This window comes from Aulonocara sp. 'chitande type north' Nkhata Bay, linkage group LG4 (genome assembly GCF_057382095.1).
Source record: "Aulonocara sp. 'chitande type north' Nkhata Bay isolate Kocher_YH1m ecotype deep benthic linkage group LG4, A_spYH_male_GT1.1, whole genome shotgun sequence".
NCBI classification, from domain to species: domain Eukaryota; kingdom Metazoa; phylum Chordata; class Actinopteri; order Cichliformes; family Cichlidae; genus Aulonocara; species Aulonocara sp. 'chitande type north' Nkhata Bay.
The window spans coordinates 18,597,282-18,614,827 of record NC_141347.1 but is presented as its reverse complement, the minus strand read 5'-3'; the positions used below and the strand labels follow the sequence as shown (position 1 = coordinate 18,614,827).

At 41.4% G+C, this 17,546-nt stretch overlaps 2 protein-coding genes across 2 annotated transcripts; one reads left to right on the top strand and one right to left on the bottom strand.

Moving 5' to 3' along the window:
* Positions 1 to 575: 575 nt before the first annotated feature.
* LOC147332361 (GTPase KRas) lies at positions 576 to 4,676 on the top strand. Its single transcript, XM_086288880.1, has 5 exons — positions 576 to 906; positions 1,112 to 1,224; positions 2,277 to 2,455; positions 2,954 to 3,113; positions 3,210 to 4,676. The coding sequence occupies exons 2-5, from the start codon at positions 1,114 to 1,116 to the stop codon at positions 3,321 to 3,323; spliced, it is 564 nt and encodes a 187-aa protein (XP_086145006.1). The 5' UTR covers positions 576 to 906; positions 1,112 to 1,113; the 3' UTR covers positions 3,324 to 4,676.
* Positions 4,677 to 5,295: 619 nt separating this feature from the next.
* pold1 (polymerase (DNA directed), delta 1, catalytic subunit) lies at positions 5,296 to 15,301 on the bottom strand. Its single transcript, XM_086288872.1, has 27 exons — positions 15,044 to 15,301; positions 14,393 to 14,588; positions 14,132 to 14,245; positions 13,791 to 13,931; positions 13,462 to 13,587; positions 13,039 to 13,207; positions 12,578 to 12,692; positions 12,318 to 12,447; positions 12,012 to 12,178; positions 11,802 to 11,906; positions 11,502 to 11,642; positions 11,282 to 11,392; positions 11,009 to 11,200; positions 10,843 to 10,931; positions 10,629 to 10,745; positions 10,109 to 10,222; positions 9,823 to 9,970; positions 9,286 to 9,381; positions 9,057 to 9,194; positions 7,075 to 7,250; positions 6,745 to 6,897; positions 6,550 to 6,652; positions 6,327 to 6,459; positions 6,036 to 6,149; positions 5,883 to 5,935; positions 5,668 to 5,765; positions 5,296 to 5,566 (listed from the first exon to the last, which is right to left on the bottom strand). Exons 2-27 carry the CDS (start codon positions 14,577 to 14,579, stop codon positions 5,479 to 5,481), a joined length of 3,318 nt encoding a protein of 1,105 aa, XP_086144998.1. The 5' UTR covers positions 14,580 to 14,588; positions 15,044 to 15,301; the 3' UTR covers positions 5,296 to 5,478.
* Positions 15,302 to 17,546: the final 2,245 nt, after the last annotated feature.

Below are 17,546 nucleotides of genomic sequence, written 5' to 3'. Positions count from 1 at the left end.
GTTCTTGTCTGTCTGTAACTCTCCCTATAAACCTAAAATTAAAAGTTTTTATCCAGGTTGAACTGCAACAGGTCTGCGAAATCCAAATGTCATTTGGGAGACATAAAAATAATATTCCCATATTACTATTATTTTATTTTATTTATGTTGCTGTTTTTAACTATGGTTTTTAAAGGATTTTATTAATATAATAATTGCTGTATTAATAATTACATAGTTATTGTGCATTAACTAATTTGCTGTTGCAGTTCCTCAATATGGCCACAAGGGGGCGATGACCACACATGTACTGTATAGTGCCGAGTTAAATATCGTAACACTTCCCATAAGCACTTTGAGCATTTACAAAGCTGCTGTTTGCTTCAAACTTGTTTTTTGGACGTATAACGTCGTATTGTTCGGTATTCAAATTAAATTTAGTTCTCTTTGTGAGCATTTCGAGGAAGATTGCCTTTTAAATACCACGCCCGTTTTAAGCCGTACCTTTTTATAATTGGACCGCAGCAACTCTGGGCGAGGTCACGAACCAGTTCCCTGCTGTGATTGGACAGTTAAGATGTCCGTCTTCGTGCTGTGGTCTCATAGGCTGCTTCACCCGGGGATTAACGTAAAGAAAAAACGCTCTACTTCCAATGAACGACAATGAAGAATAAGTAGGAACTCGAACGAATCTGGGATTTTAATTATTTAATAACATAAATTTTGATTTTTACTAGTGGCTCAACAGTTTTACTTCAATATTTTTTGGACGCGCGGGTCAGATAAGAAAGTTCTGGACACATCCTTAAGTGTTTCTACAAGTGTCTAAAACAAGGAAATCAGGCTAACGTTATGTAGCGAGCTAATCTCATTTATCTAGTCCAAAACTCCGTTTTCATTTTACGCCGTTATAACTTCTTCACAAAGGTAAGCCAAGCAGTTTATGTCTCCATTTGGTAATCATTTCAGTCGACTCTACATTTTTGCAAAAAAAAAAGAAAAAAAGAAAGACTTTAAATGTCTGCCGATAAATCTGGGTCAGTCAGTGTCTTCTTCGCCATGTCAGCTCAGTGAGGAAGGGGGCAAATTATTAGATGTCTTAATGGTCACCTGTTGGCTTCATTCTCTGCAGGTATGACCGAGTACAAACTTGTGGTGGTCGGGGCAGGAGGTGTGGGCAAGAGCGCTCTCACCATCCAGCTCATCCAGAACCACTTTGTGGATGAATACGATCCAACTATCGAGGTAAGTGACCAGCAGACGCAAAGTGCTGTAATACATAGTCTAATCTGGCGCTTAACTAGCATCCGTACTGCTCATTAGTGCTACAGATGTGTTATTAATCAGGTTTTTATTTTATCTATCAGAATTAGTCCGGTTTTAATGGTTGATATGTCCCGGTGTTGTTGGAAGAATTGCCGCTTGGAGCAGTTATAAGGATCCCGTGTTTATTTAATAAATTCTTTTCATTTCTGGCAAATGTTTGTCCATAAAACTGAGTATCCAACACAAGCAAAGTCCCAGTTTATGCCCTCAGAAGGAGCGTTTCTTTTAAGTATCGCCATTGCATATTAAAAAGAATCAGATTAATGTAGATTTTAGTTTTACAATAGTGCAGTTACATCACAGGATTGCTATTCCTGCTGCACGACCGCTTAACAAATCTTTTAAAGTGTTTTTGTTTAACACTGAGCTGATTTTAACACAATTTAATTTCATGTTTTTCTGTTAAGAGATTCACAGTCTTTATATATTTTGTGTCTGCAAATGGTGTACGTCACCACGTGGACTGCTGCTGTCACAGTCAGGCCAGAAACCTTGTTAAAACCTGCCCAAAACCTTCTAACACTGTAGTCCTCTGCCAAGGCAAGAACTGGAGGTGCAGCTTTGTCAGCAAGACTGTGCATGAAACACCAAGATGAAGAGGTGATGCATTGGGGCAAGAGATGAGCAAATATCCGTTAAATTTCTGTGCAAATCCTCTTTAATTTAAAATTGTTAAACAGACCTTTTGCCTCAGCAGAGCTCATGTCCTCGGGATAACCTTCTAGTTTAAAGATGGCAATATTTGATAAAAATATAATCATCTTACCTGCAAATAACTGTCACGTTCTAATTTATCCCGTGTAAATAAACGTCAGCCTTCGTGCCAGTAAATGGTGCGATTCCATAATTGCTTATAAAATATTCACACTTGAGCACATTGATTTCAAAATCACCAAGATCTTGTTGCTACATGATGCAGCAGCGTGAGACTCAGGATGATGCATTGCAGCCTAACTCGTGCTGTCTTGCAGGACTCGTACAGAAAGCAGGTGGTGATTGATGGAGAGACATGTCTGCTGGACATCCTGGACACTGCAGGTCAGGAGGAGTACAGCGCCATGAGGGACCAGTATATGAGGACGGGAGAAGGCTTCCTCTGTGTGTTTGCCATCAACAACAGCAAGTCCTTTGAGGACGTTCACCTTTACAGGTAAAGGAAGTTTCGCGGGTTCACGCCAGCACAGACAGCTGGACAAAGAATTCAAACAGTAGTCTCCAAGTAGGACTAATTCCTTATTTCAGTCACACAGAGATTTAAGACAGCTGTGCATAGCTGTCTCAACTGTGCACATTTAGGCACTCAAAGGCTATTTCCTGTTTAGCGAGAACTGCACTTACTTGTCTACCAAATATCTGCAGATAAACTTAGCGTTTCTGCAATTTGTGTGGGGTCATTTGTAGATTTTGTAACTGTTCCAAAAATGTTTTGACTTGTAAATATAAAACGTTGCAAACAGGGAAGCCACAGATAAAAAGTGTAACACACACAGAACCCAGCGAGTGTTGCAACACCAACTAAATTATTTTGTCTGCAAATGATAAAACTAAAAAGACCACAGGTCTTCAGTCTGACCTGCTGAATAATATCGTCAGTCTGAACTGATCGACCAGCGTTTGCAACGTGCTCTGTCGCGTGTGTTCTCCTCAGAGAGCAGATCAGTAGGGTGAAGGACAGTGACAGCGTCCCCATGGTGCTCGTGGGGAACAAGAGCGACCTCAGCACCCGCACAGTGAAGACGCAGCAGGCGCAGGAGCTGGCGAGGAGCTACGGCGTGCCGTTTGTAGAGACCTCCGCCAAAACCAGACAGGTAACGGTAACCTGTCGACAGCACTCATCAATCCATTCTTGTGTTCCTGAATAAAACCTCCTGAAACGTCGAATCGGCTTCTTCTCTATTTTGCAGGGTGTGGAGGAAGCTTTTTATTCTCTAGTACGGGAGATCAGAAGATACAAGGAGACCAACCGCAGCAACAAGAAGAGCAAGAAGAACACTCAGAGACGTTGCATGATACTATAGCAAACCACACACAGAGCCAGCATCACTTACAGCACTTGTTTCTTCCTCCCCTCATCCCCACAACTGCCCCTGCACCTTGGAGACATCGCACACACCTCCACACAAGGACGTAGACATGCGGGGAAAGAAAAAACATCTATTTTTATTGGTGTTAAAGTTTCCAGTTATAGTGTGTATTCACAAGGTTTGTTATTCATACATTCATGTGCAGTGTCAATTTAGCAGCGTTTGGGAAAGTGTACTTTTTAAATGTGGTTTTATTGGAGTTTAGTGGGTCATTTTTAGCTTCTGTTGACCATTTAGATGTCAGGAGTTCACGGTAATGCATCACTGCACTTTACACTGTCACATTTCCATTTGTTATTGTAGTGCTCAGCACATTTCCACTTTTTTTTTTTATAAAATTTGCTGAATGGTCAGTGTTTGACTTCATGAGGAAACTGTTTAAGTGAGCTGGAGAGTTTGGAGGTTGTTTTATGTTTTTTCCTGTGAGACCACTTTACCATGGAAACGTAGTTAGTCAAAACCTTTTCTAAAATCGTTCCCCTTGTGTGCATTTTTTAAAATACAAATAGGTTGGTGCAGTCTCTGGGGCTTGAAACACATCAGCATTATTTACTTTTGAATTAATTTTTTTCTAAAAGAAAAAAAAAATCTTGTAGGATTTCCCCGTTAACAAACCTCAAAACTGTGTTTCAAACTCCCAGGTGCACTTTAGTCACTTCCTGTTGTGTGGTGAATGCAGATTTTAGAATTAGTGCTACTTTAAAAGCTACTCAGGAATACAGCGTCGAATCAGACGCTGATTTATAACAGAGAAAGATCGGACGATCTGATTCCTCTGCTCGTCATTTTTTTAAGGCCGTTATTGGTGTGAACATTCACACTTGACTCCAAAGTCCATTTTTAACAGTTATTTTGCCGGTGCTAGTGTTGTCAGGGGTTCATTACTGTGTCCAAACACTGTTTATGTGACACCAAACTCCACCACAGCATGTAGTTTGTGAAAACAACGCTGTGGTACTACACAAAACATGTCGAGCACAGGAACACTCGTGAGGTGTGGTCATTTTTCTGTTGAACTACAAACATCCGACAATTTAAAAACCAGCATCTGTGTATTTACTAAAAACGACGTCACTGTTCAGTGAACTAACTTCAGGGGAGTTGCATCTTGCTAACAAGTCAATCCATCCATGTAGGATTTTTACTTTTTTAATTGTCTTAACCAGAGGGCTCTGACTGCCTAATGCATATATGATTATTATATGATCAAGGAGGTTAACTGAGTAAGACGTTGTAAATCTGTAATGCGCTCTGCTGTAAGAAACGAGTAAAAGTCTTCAGCTTTTACATGGTGTCCGTTTTGTTCATATAATTGTTACTTGCGGGCTTTTGAGAGGGAATAACTGATAGGCAACAGGTGCATGTACCTGAATTAGGATGCAGCTTATGATGTAAATTTCCAACGTTTAAGAGGTTTTTTGGCAGCCCTGCCTTGAGAAAGCGTCACCTGCACTTGCACAGGTGATCTTCAGACCAAGCCTCACAGAAGTTATCAGACTGATTTTTCACCAAACATTGTGTCAGCTCTCAAAAAAGGAAAAGAAAAAAGTAAAAAATTGTTTTACCTATCAGCGCTTTTGAACATGAAGTTGTACTAGCGGTTTCCCCAGACCTGCTTTGCTCTCCCGTTGCCGCTTGCAACTATATTTACGGGTTTTTCTTCTGAAGTGCAAAATCAGTGGGGAGGAAGGGCTGTGGTTTGAGGTTTGACTGAGACAAAGTGCTGAAGGTAATCAAGTTCCCCTTTTCATTTCTGTGAAATTATGCACTTTGATGTCAAAGACTCGGGTGTGTAAGTACGTACACAGCTGAACAGGGTCATTCAGAAACTGGAGATGTGACGCTGTTGACGTGTTGATTCATCACTTCTAATGAGATTCCCTTTTAAATGTTCAGTGAGTAAAAACCACAATTTCTTTTTTGATTTTATTTTACAAAACTCTACTTATTGTCATTTATTCATATTAGAAAACATAATAAAAAAAAATAGTCATATATATGCATTTCTTTTTTTTTTAACAAAAGAAAATACAGTGAAAGGTCGTCTGAAATTAGGCACATGAGCGATCGCAGCGAGCTAGCGTCTCCCTCACCATCCGAAACGAGACACCAGCTTGCTCTGGTCGTCCAGGTCTTTCTGAACCTTTTTCCTCATGTAGAAGATCGGACAATCCCGGCTGCAGAGGAGACAGTGGGTACAGCGTTATTGTAATTCTGCTGCAAACCAATCAACCGTTGTCCGTTATCATGAAAATGATCATGTCATTCATATACACACTTGGTGCACAGCACATCTTCATGGAGTGAGCCTTGAGAGCGCTGACACTGAGTCCACAAGCGAGAGAAACGCTCCTCCAGCGCATTCAGGTGAAAGATCTGTGGTGATAATGTGGACTAATTAGCAATGCACTAAGACAGACCTAAATTTTATTGGTTTTGTTTTTATCTCCCGACACTCTGATAGAGCAGAGCTATTCTGCTCTGCCACTTTACCTCTTTTTGGTAGAGCTCAGATTCTTTCTTCTTGCAGAAATCACACACGGCCGCTGCAAAGATGCACATTACATGTTATGTGCAAAACTTCCAGCTTTGTCATTTTCCAAAACACCAGCTGAAGTAAAGAAGGTGGAAATTGCACACACACACCATCTGTCTTGAGCACAGCTTTGCAGCCAATACAGGTGCTTCTCTTCTGAGCAAACGCCATGAGGCCTCCAACCTTTGAAGTTAACACAGTTTTACAGCGTGTGTGGTCGCCCTCTGAAACACATCACCAAAGAGCAACGATAAGATTCACAGTAACACATCACACCTCTTACGATTATGTTCACAATAATTGTTTTTGGAAAGTCTAGTTCTTATTTTTATTTCAGTTAACTTTTTTAAACTTGTATTTTCCATACATGTTAAAATACTTGGTCAGGTGTGCTGACTTACTGAGCAGGATGCTTTCTGCTTTGCTCTCTCCCAGGATGGGCTCAAATATTCTCAACAGAGGTTTGGACAGCTGCTGCTCCAGGTAGTATTGTGTGTCAATGGGAATGTTGTTCTCCAGCACGTAGATGGGGTCCTGAATGGAAATGTGGTATGGGGATCATTATCAAAGCTGAATGTTTCCACTAAGAAAGAAACAGATGAAACATCAACACGCCCTACACACCTCTGACTTCATGTATGCCGCTGCTCCCTTCGCAGCCTTGATGATGACATATGGGACTCTGTCTCCCAGGTTGGGGGCGCTACCTGCATCTCTTTTCCTCATCCTGTAAATCAGATTTAAAGGCTTAAACGTTTTTTTCTCTAACATCTTATTTGAAGGAAGACATCTTGGTATCTAGTTATCAACCAATCGGACCTCTCTGCTAGCTCCACGTGCGCCTGCTTGCCAGCATACTCCTGGGCAGTGCGCGTTAGCTCCTTGGTGATGATCAGCTGGCTGATGTCGATGCGATTGCAGAGCAGGTCTGAGATCACCTCTTTGGCGTGTTCCACGGCCCCCTGGGGATCCCTGAAGAAACATCACAACAGCTCTGGTTGTTGTTTTTAAGCCATGTCAGCATCTCTGGTTCATAATCAACCAGACTGTCAAAGACAGAGCTGAGCAAATTAAGTCCAAAGTTTAGAAATCATGACTTATTTCTGGACTCCACAAAATAAACTGAGTGCAGCCAGAGTATGCGTTTACCTGTCTATGAGGATTTTCTGCAGACAGGTGTTGATGAGGTTAGCCACCAGAGGGCAGTTGTCTCTGCGGACGGTCTCAATACCTTTGCAGTCCATTTTGTCATGCGTGCTTGCACTGGAGGAGAAATACAGGCCTGCGTAGCGCTTCTTATTGATCAGCAGATATGGGTAGTACACCTGGTGAAATATTAATAAAGACATAATTAATACAACAGCTCTTTGAAAGCATCAGGTCTAAGCTAAGAGGACCTGACTGCAAACCCCGGTCACCTTTAGACCTTCACTAGGACTCAGGATAGAGGAAGACAGTGACACATACAGAAAGCAAAAGGCCAAACATCGGGCAGCAGAACTGAAACATGACACACAGTCCTGGACTGTGCTGAACAGCGCGAATCTGGTAAATACTGGAAATTACTTGCTGGCTTGTACTGCTTGGTTACAATTGAAAAAGAAAAAATCCATCTAATTATCTTTCTAATTATCTGATATGCACCACAGCAAAGGTAAAATAATGAAGGTCATTCCAAATTAACCAAACTCTCAAGGAAAACTAATTTTCAATCACATAGTGAAAGTGAACTTTGTAGTGTTTGTTTTTATTTTTATGTGGCCAATTATATTCACAACACAGACCTGCATCATGAAATAAAGCCATAATATGAGCGCCCCCTGTTGGAGTTGGGGGGGCAGTTCCTGCTTCAGTGACAACAACAGGCTACAAAACTGTTCGGGACTTTATTATCTTGCAGAGTCAGTTTTTCAGGTAATAGGTCAGTGCTTTTTGAACATTAAGATCTTCAGATCACCTCATCTTAATCCATTTGAATCACATTTGAGGTTTGAAAACTAGAACCCTGCCTTGCAGCTGCATGTTTCTGTCATACAGTCACACTGCCGTTCATAACAGTGTTTAACCAGATTCATAACAGGCTGCTTAAATAAATTAAGGGGAACACTTAATCATCACAGCATAATGCAAAATTATTTCAGCTTAAGGGATGCAAGTCTGTTCATTTAACCTGCACCGATGTTGAGGCGCCAGCAACATTTGCAGCATGAACGGTATGAAGCGCATGTCGTGGCATGACTAGATTGTATTTGCAGCGAATAAAGTGGGCGTAAAATGCAGAGACAAATATTTACAAGATATAAAAGATAAACAAATAGATCTGCAGCTGTTATTTATTAAACTACATTCACACCAAAACTAAGAACTTCAAGACAGACAAACATGATTCCATCACATTTTTACACTGGTCGCTCCCCAGTTGGCCTTGCACCCAGCACATCCTTGCTGTTGCTCCACTGGTAGCAAATAGGTATTTACATTTTTTCCCCCTCAATCAAAAGAAAGTTTTCCACAGTCATGCATTTGAGTGAACTGGTGGACATGCGTACCGGATGTACTGTATATGATCAGTTTTCCTACATGTATTTTTGATGATCCTGATGGAGTCTACAGGCCAAAACACACTGGTCAAAGAATGAAGTTGTTCTTCATACTACAAATGTTGCTGAAGCAACTTTAGCTTCTTCAGCCGTTTTTGGATCTGCCAGTTCTGTCATTCCCCGGCAAATACCACTCAAGCTGCACGCCACTGGGCTATATGCAAAGGTCACAGTAAAAGCTGTCAGACCCTTATACCATGGTCATGAAGCCTGTTCCTCCAGGAGCAGATGACAGTGCTGCTGTTGGGCTCAGAATCTTCTATGTGTGCTTTGTGTAACAGACTGTAAAACCAGTCAGGAGGAAAGAGGAGAGACCGTGACCACCACCTGGAAAAACCACTTCTCTTTTTGGGGGCCATCTTGTTGTTGCCTTTGGCATGCACTAGTTGTCACTTTCATTTGCACCAAAACAGCTGAAACTGTTTCACAATGGCTCATCTGTCCTAACAGGACAAAAATATCGAGACCAAGTGTTTTAAGCAGTGCACATGTAGAGAAGTCGGAGAAGACATTTCTGGACTGAACCGGTACCTTCTCAAACTCCAGTTTGATGGGTGGTGTGAAATGGGATGATACCCACTCGGCCGCCTCTCTCCCGATATCCATGGCCTCTTTTACTGTTGCAACTCCGAGCTTTACCATGACAGAGTCCGTGTCTCCATAAATTACCTGAACAGGACAACAAAACATATAACGTGTCAAGTGTTTTTGATACATCAGATCATCAAGGAATAAGAGATTGGTTCATAACTGGGCTCACCCTGGCGTCAGCCTGGTAGCCATTGGAAAGTGTGTACTTAGACTCCACCAGCTGCTTGGTTTGCTCAATCATCTGTCTTCCAAAACCAGTGACACTCTGGATGAGACAAAATGCAATATTTCAATGCATTTAAATCACTAAATTACCAATGATGCTGGAAAAACATTTAGCATTTCAGCCACACTGCAGGTCAGAAGTTTTGATGTTTAGGGAAAAGATCTTCTCACAAAACAGCCTGAAACTGAGATCACTGTAGTTCAGCTATCACCTACAGAAAGTCTTTGTTTTTGTATTTTTTCGGGGGGGGGGGGGGGGGTAGGGTAACATTTTTCTCCACCTGTTCTGTGGTTTCTTTTTCAACACTAATCTTTGCCCTACATCTCTGATGTTTTCTGTTTACATCTGTGCACAATACAAAGTACTGTGCAAAGTAGTTTAATGAAGGCAACCTGGTTTAGACTGACAAATGCAGTGTTGCAGATCCTGAATTGTGAACATTTGATGTCCAAAACAAGTCATCCGATCTAAAGCGCTGACCTGTGAGATCTCTAGGCAGGGCAGTTTGCCCACTTGGGCCCCCGTGAAGCCATACACAGAGTTCGCGCTGATTTTGAGGGCCAGCTGTCGGCCGTCCAGCACCTGCTTCTTGAAGGGGTCTGTTTCCTTTTTTAGCTCTGCTTTGGCCCTGCAGACAGACGGTGGGATCACACAGGTTGTGAACTCATAGATCAACTATTTCCAACTCAACTCTTCTTCTACAGCTTTTGGAAGATCGTCATTCCAGTCCAAACAGTTTCTGTGATTGATTTTAAACAATTCAAACCTCTTTCGGGCAGACAGCAGGTTTTCCAGGATCTCTGGGAGAAGTCCCTTTCTTAGAGAACTCTTCACAAACAGATCGCCTGTTGGAGTCTTGATGAAGTCCTCGGGAGCCAGGCTGAACACATACAATCGGTTAATGACTTAGCTTTCACTCAAATATAATATAAACAGTGCATGAATAAAGTGAATTCACATCGTGCACAACTGTTCTGATCTTAACTTGGTTAATGGCCTTAAACTAGCTAAAGAAGCCTACCTATAAATTCAATTGCTTTGTTAGTTTCACATGACCCTTTGAATACTGTTCAATATAATTTTTGTAGTTTTCAATGGAAGTAGACAAAACACATTAAGCTTGTTTGTCTGCATGCTTTATTTGGCTGACTTTTAACGCTGGTTCTCTGTCCTGAGACAACCCCAAAGGGATGCAAATCTCAGAATCTCAGAATCCTGAGTTTTGCTTGTTAGGAGAATGCATAAACCATTACACCACAGGATCACCTAAAAAGAAAATTGCTTACCCCAGTTTCTCCACTGAGCCTTTCTGCAGCAGAGTGGTGTAGCACAGATTGTGAGCCATCATGATGGACGGATACAAGGAGGAGAAATCCAATGTGGTAATGGGAAGACTGTAATATCTACACGGAAGAGAGCAGGGTAGAAAATTACATGACAAGGCTGCAGATGTAACACGTGAAGACAACAGTGGACTGACACAAACATAGATGCATTTACCCTTTCTCTGGCTCAATGACAGTAGCTCCAGTGTAGTCCTCGCCTCCTTCTGTCTTTACAACGGGCATTACCAGATCCTGTTTTGTGGCCTAAACATAAACACGCACTCAGTTTCCAAATCCCAGGTATGCAAATGCAGGAGCCATGTTCGCTTCGGCATTGTTACCTGTCGCAGCAGCTGAGAGACTACTTTGATCTGCTGGCCTCGTGAGAGCAGGTACGTGAGAGGCACACCGGTCACTCTGGCCATCTCCATGTAGTTAATCACACACATTAGCTTCAGCAGCAGGCGCAGGGGCAGATAGGCGTCTTTCAGACAGTAGACTGCCAAACGACGGCGCGTCTGTTCATTTCCATTCTGTGACAGAGGAAGAAAGGGAAAAACAAATTAATATTAGATAGTTTTTTTAAATTCCCAACAAGGCTGTCTTGATCTTACCTGCAAATCAGTGATGATTGAGTGCTGCACATCCTCCTTCTGCTCTTGCAAAAAGTGGAAACTCACAGCGTTCAATGTGTATGAGCGCAACTTATAATCCCTGAGAAGAACCTGAAAGAAAAGGCACCAACTCAAAGCTCAGTCTTCCCCTAACAACATTCCCAAATACAAAATGTACCGCATGTCTTTGTTGACCTGCACAGAAAGAGAAAGTACTGACCTGCAGCAGGTCGAACTGAACACGGCCCTCCATGTTAATGGTCTTGTTTTCTCTGCGGCCCATCTGCTTGCTCTGAAAATTCAAGTCTTTCAAAACTGATTTGATGCCTCGCACTCGGCCCAAGTACGGAAAATAATTCACCTGAAAATGAGAGAACATTTATCACCTAATGGATAAACACGGGAATGAGTGTGCAATTAGGTTTTTCCATTAAATCGTCAATATACATGTTGAAGCTTCATCTTTCAAGAATATTTCAGGCTTTGTCAGTGGACTAAAATAAATGAAGCTCCATCTAACCTTTAAAGCAGCTGCCCTGTTGAGCAAGTACGGAAAGTCAAAGTTTTGGATGTTGTAGCCAGTAATAATGTCCGGATCAACAGTCCTCAAAAACTCAGCCCAGCTCTGCTCATACAGACACAAAACAAAAAAAATATGACTTGAAAGGAAACAAAGAAACCATATCAAACTATGTATGCATTTCACTGCTTTAAGTGTACACGTGTATACCTGCAGTAACTTCGTCTCTTGTGTAAAGCACAGTATCTGAGAGCCAACGATGCTGGCGCAGGACTGCAGGGTGAAGACTGTGCGAATGAAGGGCTCCGTTTCACCCTGACGCTGCACCATAGATGCAATTTGAATCACAGGATCTTTGTCCGGTTCAGGGAAGATTCCTGGAAGTAAAGAGGCAACACCAGAGTCATTTGATTTTCATCAAGTTAGACCAGCCTTGGTCATGCGCTTAAATAACGTTTTAACAGTTATTCTAACGCGGAGTAAGAACTCCAGAGAATTCTTGTGTAAACAAAGCACCTTTTCTTCCTGCGCACTCTATGTCAAAGCTGAGGACTCTGAGTGGTGCAATCCTCTGCCACTCTCCCTCTGCGGGGTGACTTATCAGATCCTTCCATCCCACATCCACCTCATACTGACACAAGGAGGCCTGGAGGAAAAGAACAAGAGTGGCAAAGTTCACAAACACCATTTACCTATACAAAAACATTAAAACCGCACGATCGAACATGAAATTAAACTAGTGACCAAGGTAACATCGTGAGAGATTGTACACCCACCTTTCCTGGGGACTGAGAACTCGTGTTACCCGTGCTCTTCTCTTCGCGCACTCTGTACTTCCCTTTTGGGAGCTCAATCCAACAGCAACCCACCACGTTGCTGTCCACCATAAACCTGACAACACATACACATGCATGAACATATACACACACAGTCTAAAGAGACACAATGTTGTTGTTTTTTAAAATTTACTGGCAGTTTTCTACATACAACATTTATCCACATAACTTCGTTAATTACAATAAATGGCTTCCTTTGAACACTTTAACAATGCTGGGATTTCAACAGTGTTTTTGCATCAACAAAACGCTACAGTGAGTATAAGTTTAACCTTCGGTTTCTTTTGGTATTTTCAAAAAAGGATACAGCTTCCTTTTGTGTATTTAAACGATAACGGTCATTTTCATCTCTCCACCATGTTTTCCAAATTATTTTGTACCTTTTTCTTAAGCACACACACCTGATTTCAAAGTCTATGTTGGCCTCGTAGGATTGGTAATTGCTGGTAGGGAAATGGGCAAACTTAAAGCCCTGTTCCAGCAGTCTCTTTGCGGGGGCGATGAGACGAGGCATCGCCATGGTTATCCGCAAGAAATCGATAATGCATTTCCCATGGTAACCATACATGCCTGTGAGAAAGAAACAAAAAACAAAAACAAAAAGAGGGATAAGTGACGTTTTCATCTCAAATGAACACCATTTTGTTTTATAATCGTATAAGATTGTAACACACAGTAATAAAGTATAAAAGTTAATGTATTACTGAATGTTGCTATCCAACAAGGTTCAAGACCTTGATCACAATACACATCTGCATTTGTGCTTGTCTTCACAGACTCTGTTTTTTTGTTTTTTTTCCACTTAATAATAAACTTGTACTCACTCTCTTTGCGGGTGATGTCCACAGCCAACACTGTGACTGAGATATTGTCCTTATTGGAGCGCATGTCCTTCAGGACAGCAGAGTTCAGCTCCTTTTTAAATTCCACCAGGTGAGCAGACATGAACCCTTTTCAATTAAAGCAACCAGAGGGCAACATTAGATTTAGAGCATGAATTACATTTTTATTATTTTCTCCCTAAAAGCAGAAATTAGACAGCTCAGAACAAAGAGAAGAGGTTACAACTGTAACAGCTACTTTAAAGCTATTTATAGTGAGGAAACATAGTATACCACATAAATGCAAAGTCAACATGATGACAAGCACTCACCATTTGGAGCAGGGACGTAGAAGTAAGGGGCAAAGCCGTGAACATGGCAGCACACGCTGTTGCCATTGTCTGTTACACCAAACATCCGAATGATTGGCACTTTTCCTTGCGACTGACCGGGCATGCCCGCTACCGTTTCCCCTGCATGACACAAAACCATTGAAAGCCAAATTACACACCACAATATTCATAAGCAACAACGAATATGCTCTGAAAGGTTGATATAACTGTAAGTCAGCTCGGATGTTTTCATATCATGCTACAAGCTCGCCAGGTCGATATTTCTGGGACTCAAATTTAGAGCAAAAGCAGCTTTGACAAACATTATATTTGATAATTACCCAAATAGTAGTCCAGATCAATCTGCTGGAACACCAGAGTATCAGATGATGGGTCCAGTGAGGGGGCAGGAGGACGTCGCCAGCGAGGGTTTAGGTCTGCTGAGAAAAGGTCACCTGACAGGATGGAAGAAGAAATTAAATTATCATGCTTGAGGGATCTGTAACTTTACTACAGGTCACTAAATAACTCATTAAATTCCTCCTGTGTGATGAGAACATTTACATCACCTGTGAATGTGCGCTTTGCAGTTTAATACTCACCTACTGGAATAACATCGTGTCCCGCCTGCCCCTCCATTTCCTCTGCATCCATATCTGCTTCTTCAAACATGGACAACTCCTCTTCAAACTGCGAAGGACTGTCCTCCCATTCACCCATTGTTTTACCCCGTTTGGCCTGGGATGGACCACCCATGAGACGGCTGCCGTTGTGTCGTTTATGATCCATGCCTGCAAGCTGATTTAATCAGAACACAGTTTAAAAGGGAACACATGCAGTCTCGACACCGACCGTCAAAAACACAGTAAAACAAACTGGTGCTTATTAGTCATGGGACTAGTAGTAATCATCCACAACCTTCCCACCGCACAGCCTGTTGCCATGTTACTGTGAGTGCTGTCGCACACCTTGTAGCTCCACACAGCACACTACACAGTTAGCCTAACATCCAAACAGTGCAGGTCTCTGTCCCCTTCACCTCTACATTTGTGATAATTCATCCACGTGTCAGTGGCGTACTTTCAAATGTAACATTTCACTGGAAGGTATGAAATTATATGACACTCAATAATGGAGCAGTAAAGCCTCATGACAAGGTACACGGACGTTTCTTTTCTTTGTAAGAGCTAAGGCAGTAAGCTAGCGCGCGGGTATAAACACATACAGGTCTCGCGCCCTCGGGCTAATCTTACCCAGTTGTAGAAGCAATCCTTCCGTGAAATCTGCCACGAAAACTTATCAGTGGCTGCTGCGTTTCTAACTTCTAAACGCCTAACAATGGCACTTCCTCACAACAGAACCGGACTGAGAACTGCTCCCGCCACCCTTCTTTGATTTGCAAACTTTCACCGACGAACGCGCGGAAATTTTGCGTCTAGATACCAGGCTAAGAAATAAAGCAATGGCCAACCACGTCACAGAATGGGCGGAAACCTAACGGCATAAAAGAGGAAGTTGAGCGCGACTCGACTAAACCCAGTGCAAGAAAAAGACGGTGTTTTCCCGGCAAAATGACGTCGGATAGTACGTAGTAGTAATGGAGGGAAATTTGCTTTTTTTTAACCGTCTTTCCTGTTTTTTGTTTTTTTTTAGATAGACAGATAAATAGATATTTGGCATGCTTCATTCATTTAAGTAGTATAATTGAGTTAGAATTGGCAAATTAGTTAATTGTTTATTCATACATGCTTATACACGTATTAAATAGTTAATGCATGCCTATATATGGATATAAATTACTTTATTTTTCTTATATACTCATAAGAACAGACTGAATATATAATATGTGTTGTCACTTTAAATGACTTCACTTTTAATAAAAACTGTTAAATCCTCATGGCAGGAGGAAATGGCTGATAAAGTGTCTGCACTTGTATCTGAACTCAACAGTCTCATCCAGCGAATACGTGATGGACTGGACTAAATCAAGACTATACTTTCTAAACTATGACTGCTGCAGATGTATTATTGAGCAATAGAATATAGTTTGGAGATAAGCTGTTTTGCACAATTTGGAATCAGAATCAGAATCAGAATACTTTATTGATCCCTGGGGGAAATTATTTGACAAGAGGAAGTGTACTAATCTACAGATGAAAGAAAAACGTAAAGTGGCTTTCGTAAAGGGTAAGGTTACCACGTGCCAGCAGAACACTTTTAGTACTGGTTCTTCCAGCGTCCTCGGAGCTCTGCTAAAAAATATGAACATTATAGTCAAAATATTTTCTCCATTTTGGTGGTTTGATGATTTTGTGCTGGGAAAAGGTTATGGATTGCACAACACTGGTCACTACATTCTTCATTTCCAGTTAATACTTGTACAGCTGCTGTTATTGTGTATATATATATATTTATATTTCTTCATACATTCTTATATAGTTCTATATTGTGTATTTTGTTGTACAGTTATTTTATTTTCAACTTATTTTCAATTTATATATTTTATCTTATTCTCCCAGTTAAATTTACCCTTCATTCTAATTTGTGTTGTACAGTTATTTCATTTTTAACCTTAATTTATATTTTATTCCTTCCTAGTTAAATGTACCCTTTTTAATTTTTCATATTTATTTCCTATCTTATTCATAGCCTTTTCCTTTTTTGTTTTCTTTAGGTCACGAGCAGTTGTCCAAGCATTTCACTACATATCGTACTGTGTATGACTGTGTACGTGACAAATAAAATTTGAATTTGTTGTATCTTACAGTAAAGTACTGGCATTTAAATGCATCTTTTACAGTATTATTACTGTATTCGCATTTACAATACACTACTACTGTGTACTATTTTAAATGAAGTTACAAAAGAAGAATTATAGCAGTGATTTAATATTTTCCAATAATCTTTTGCAGTTAGAGTAATATACTCTATACATATAGTACGGTTTCTTACTGTACACATAGGAAAACAGCATTCCTAAAGAAAGCTGAGATCCTTCATTGTGTGCAGCAACATTTATAGAGTGGCAGCAGAGATCATTTTCGGCGTGGTGGAGAACACCGTCACACTGGTCCAGTGTCTCCCACAGGGGTTCGGTGGTGGCTGGGATCTAGTGGAGGCCATAACATATGATTCACATTCTCATCACACCAGTCAGTGACTCCCTGTGGAGGAGCACTGCTGTCCAGGAAAAGACCACTCCTATCAGACTATAAATGCTTTTTAGTAAGTTCAATGTGATCACTCAGAACTACTCTGTGTCCGTTTGCCCTGACCCCTCTCTCAACAACATGCCAGCAAATATCCGCCCGCAGCATAACAGAGCCACTGGATCTCTTCACTGTAGGGATGGAGAGGTCAAGGTTTTACTTTAATCTGATACCTCTAAGTAGCTCCATAGGTAGGATAGTCCACGAATGTCTCTAGTCATACTGTATTTTTTTAAAACTATAGCCCTCTGAGAAGCTTATAAATAGCTCTGGCTCTCCCCCTTCTCACAGGAAACTAGAAAAAGCTCCCTGCTGTACGTGACTCCCCTCTTGTGTGCGGCTAAAACATTCGTTCACCAATAACAGCAGCTCTTTAACCACTTCCCAGCCAATCGCACGTCCCCGCCGAGGAAAACACCCAGTTCCTGTGGTGTTTTATGTAAAAGGCGGAGACACGGAGAAGCCAGGGGGCAATAGGAGTGCAGCTCATGAATAATGTGTGGGCGGAGACTCCAAGCTCACCAACCCAGCCTCCTTCCTGCATCGC

What these genes read in the sequence shown, in the direction of transcription:
- LOC147332361 (XM_086288880.1), top strand. Translation starts at nt 1,114, where the DNA reads ATGACCGAGTACAAACTTGTGGTGGTCGGGGCAGGAGGTGTGGGCAAG. An exon ending in AATACGATCCAACTATCGAG is followed by an intron (nt 1,225 to 2,276) that starts GTAAGTGACCAG and finishes GCTGTCTTGCAG; the next exon opens with GACTCGTACAGAAAGCAGGT. An exon ending in CCTCCGCCAAAACCAGACAG is followed by an intron (nt 3,114 to 3,209) that starts GTAACGGTAACC and finishes TCTATTTTGCAG; the next exon opens with GGTGTGGAGGAAGCTTTTTA.
- pold1 (XM_086288872.1), bottom strand. Translation starts at nt 14,579, where the DNA reads ATGGATCATAAACGACACAACGGCAGCCGTCTCATGGGTGGTCCATCC. An exon ending in CTACGTCCCTGCTCCAAATG is followed by an intron (nt 13,588 to 13,790) that starts GTGAGTGCTTGT and finishes TTAATTGAAAAG; the next exon opens with GGTTCATGTCTGCTCACCTG. An exon ending in GGACATCACCCGCAAAGAGA is followed by an intron (nt 13,208 to 13,461) that starts GTGAGTACAAGT and finishes TCTTTCTCACAG; the next exon opens with GCATGTATGGTTACCATGGG.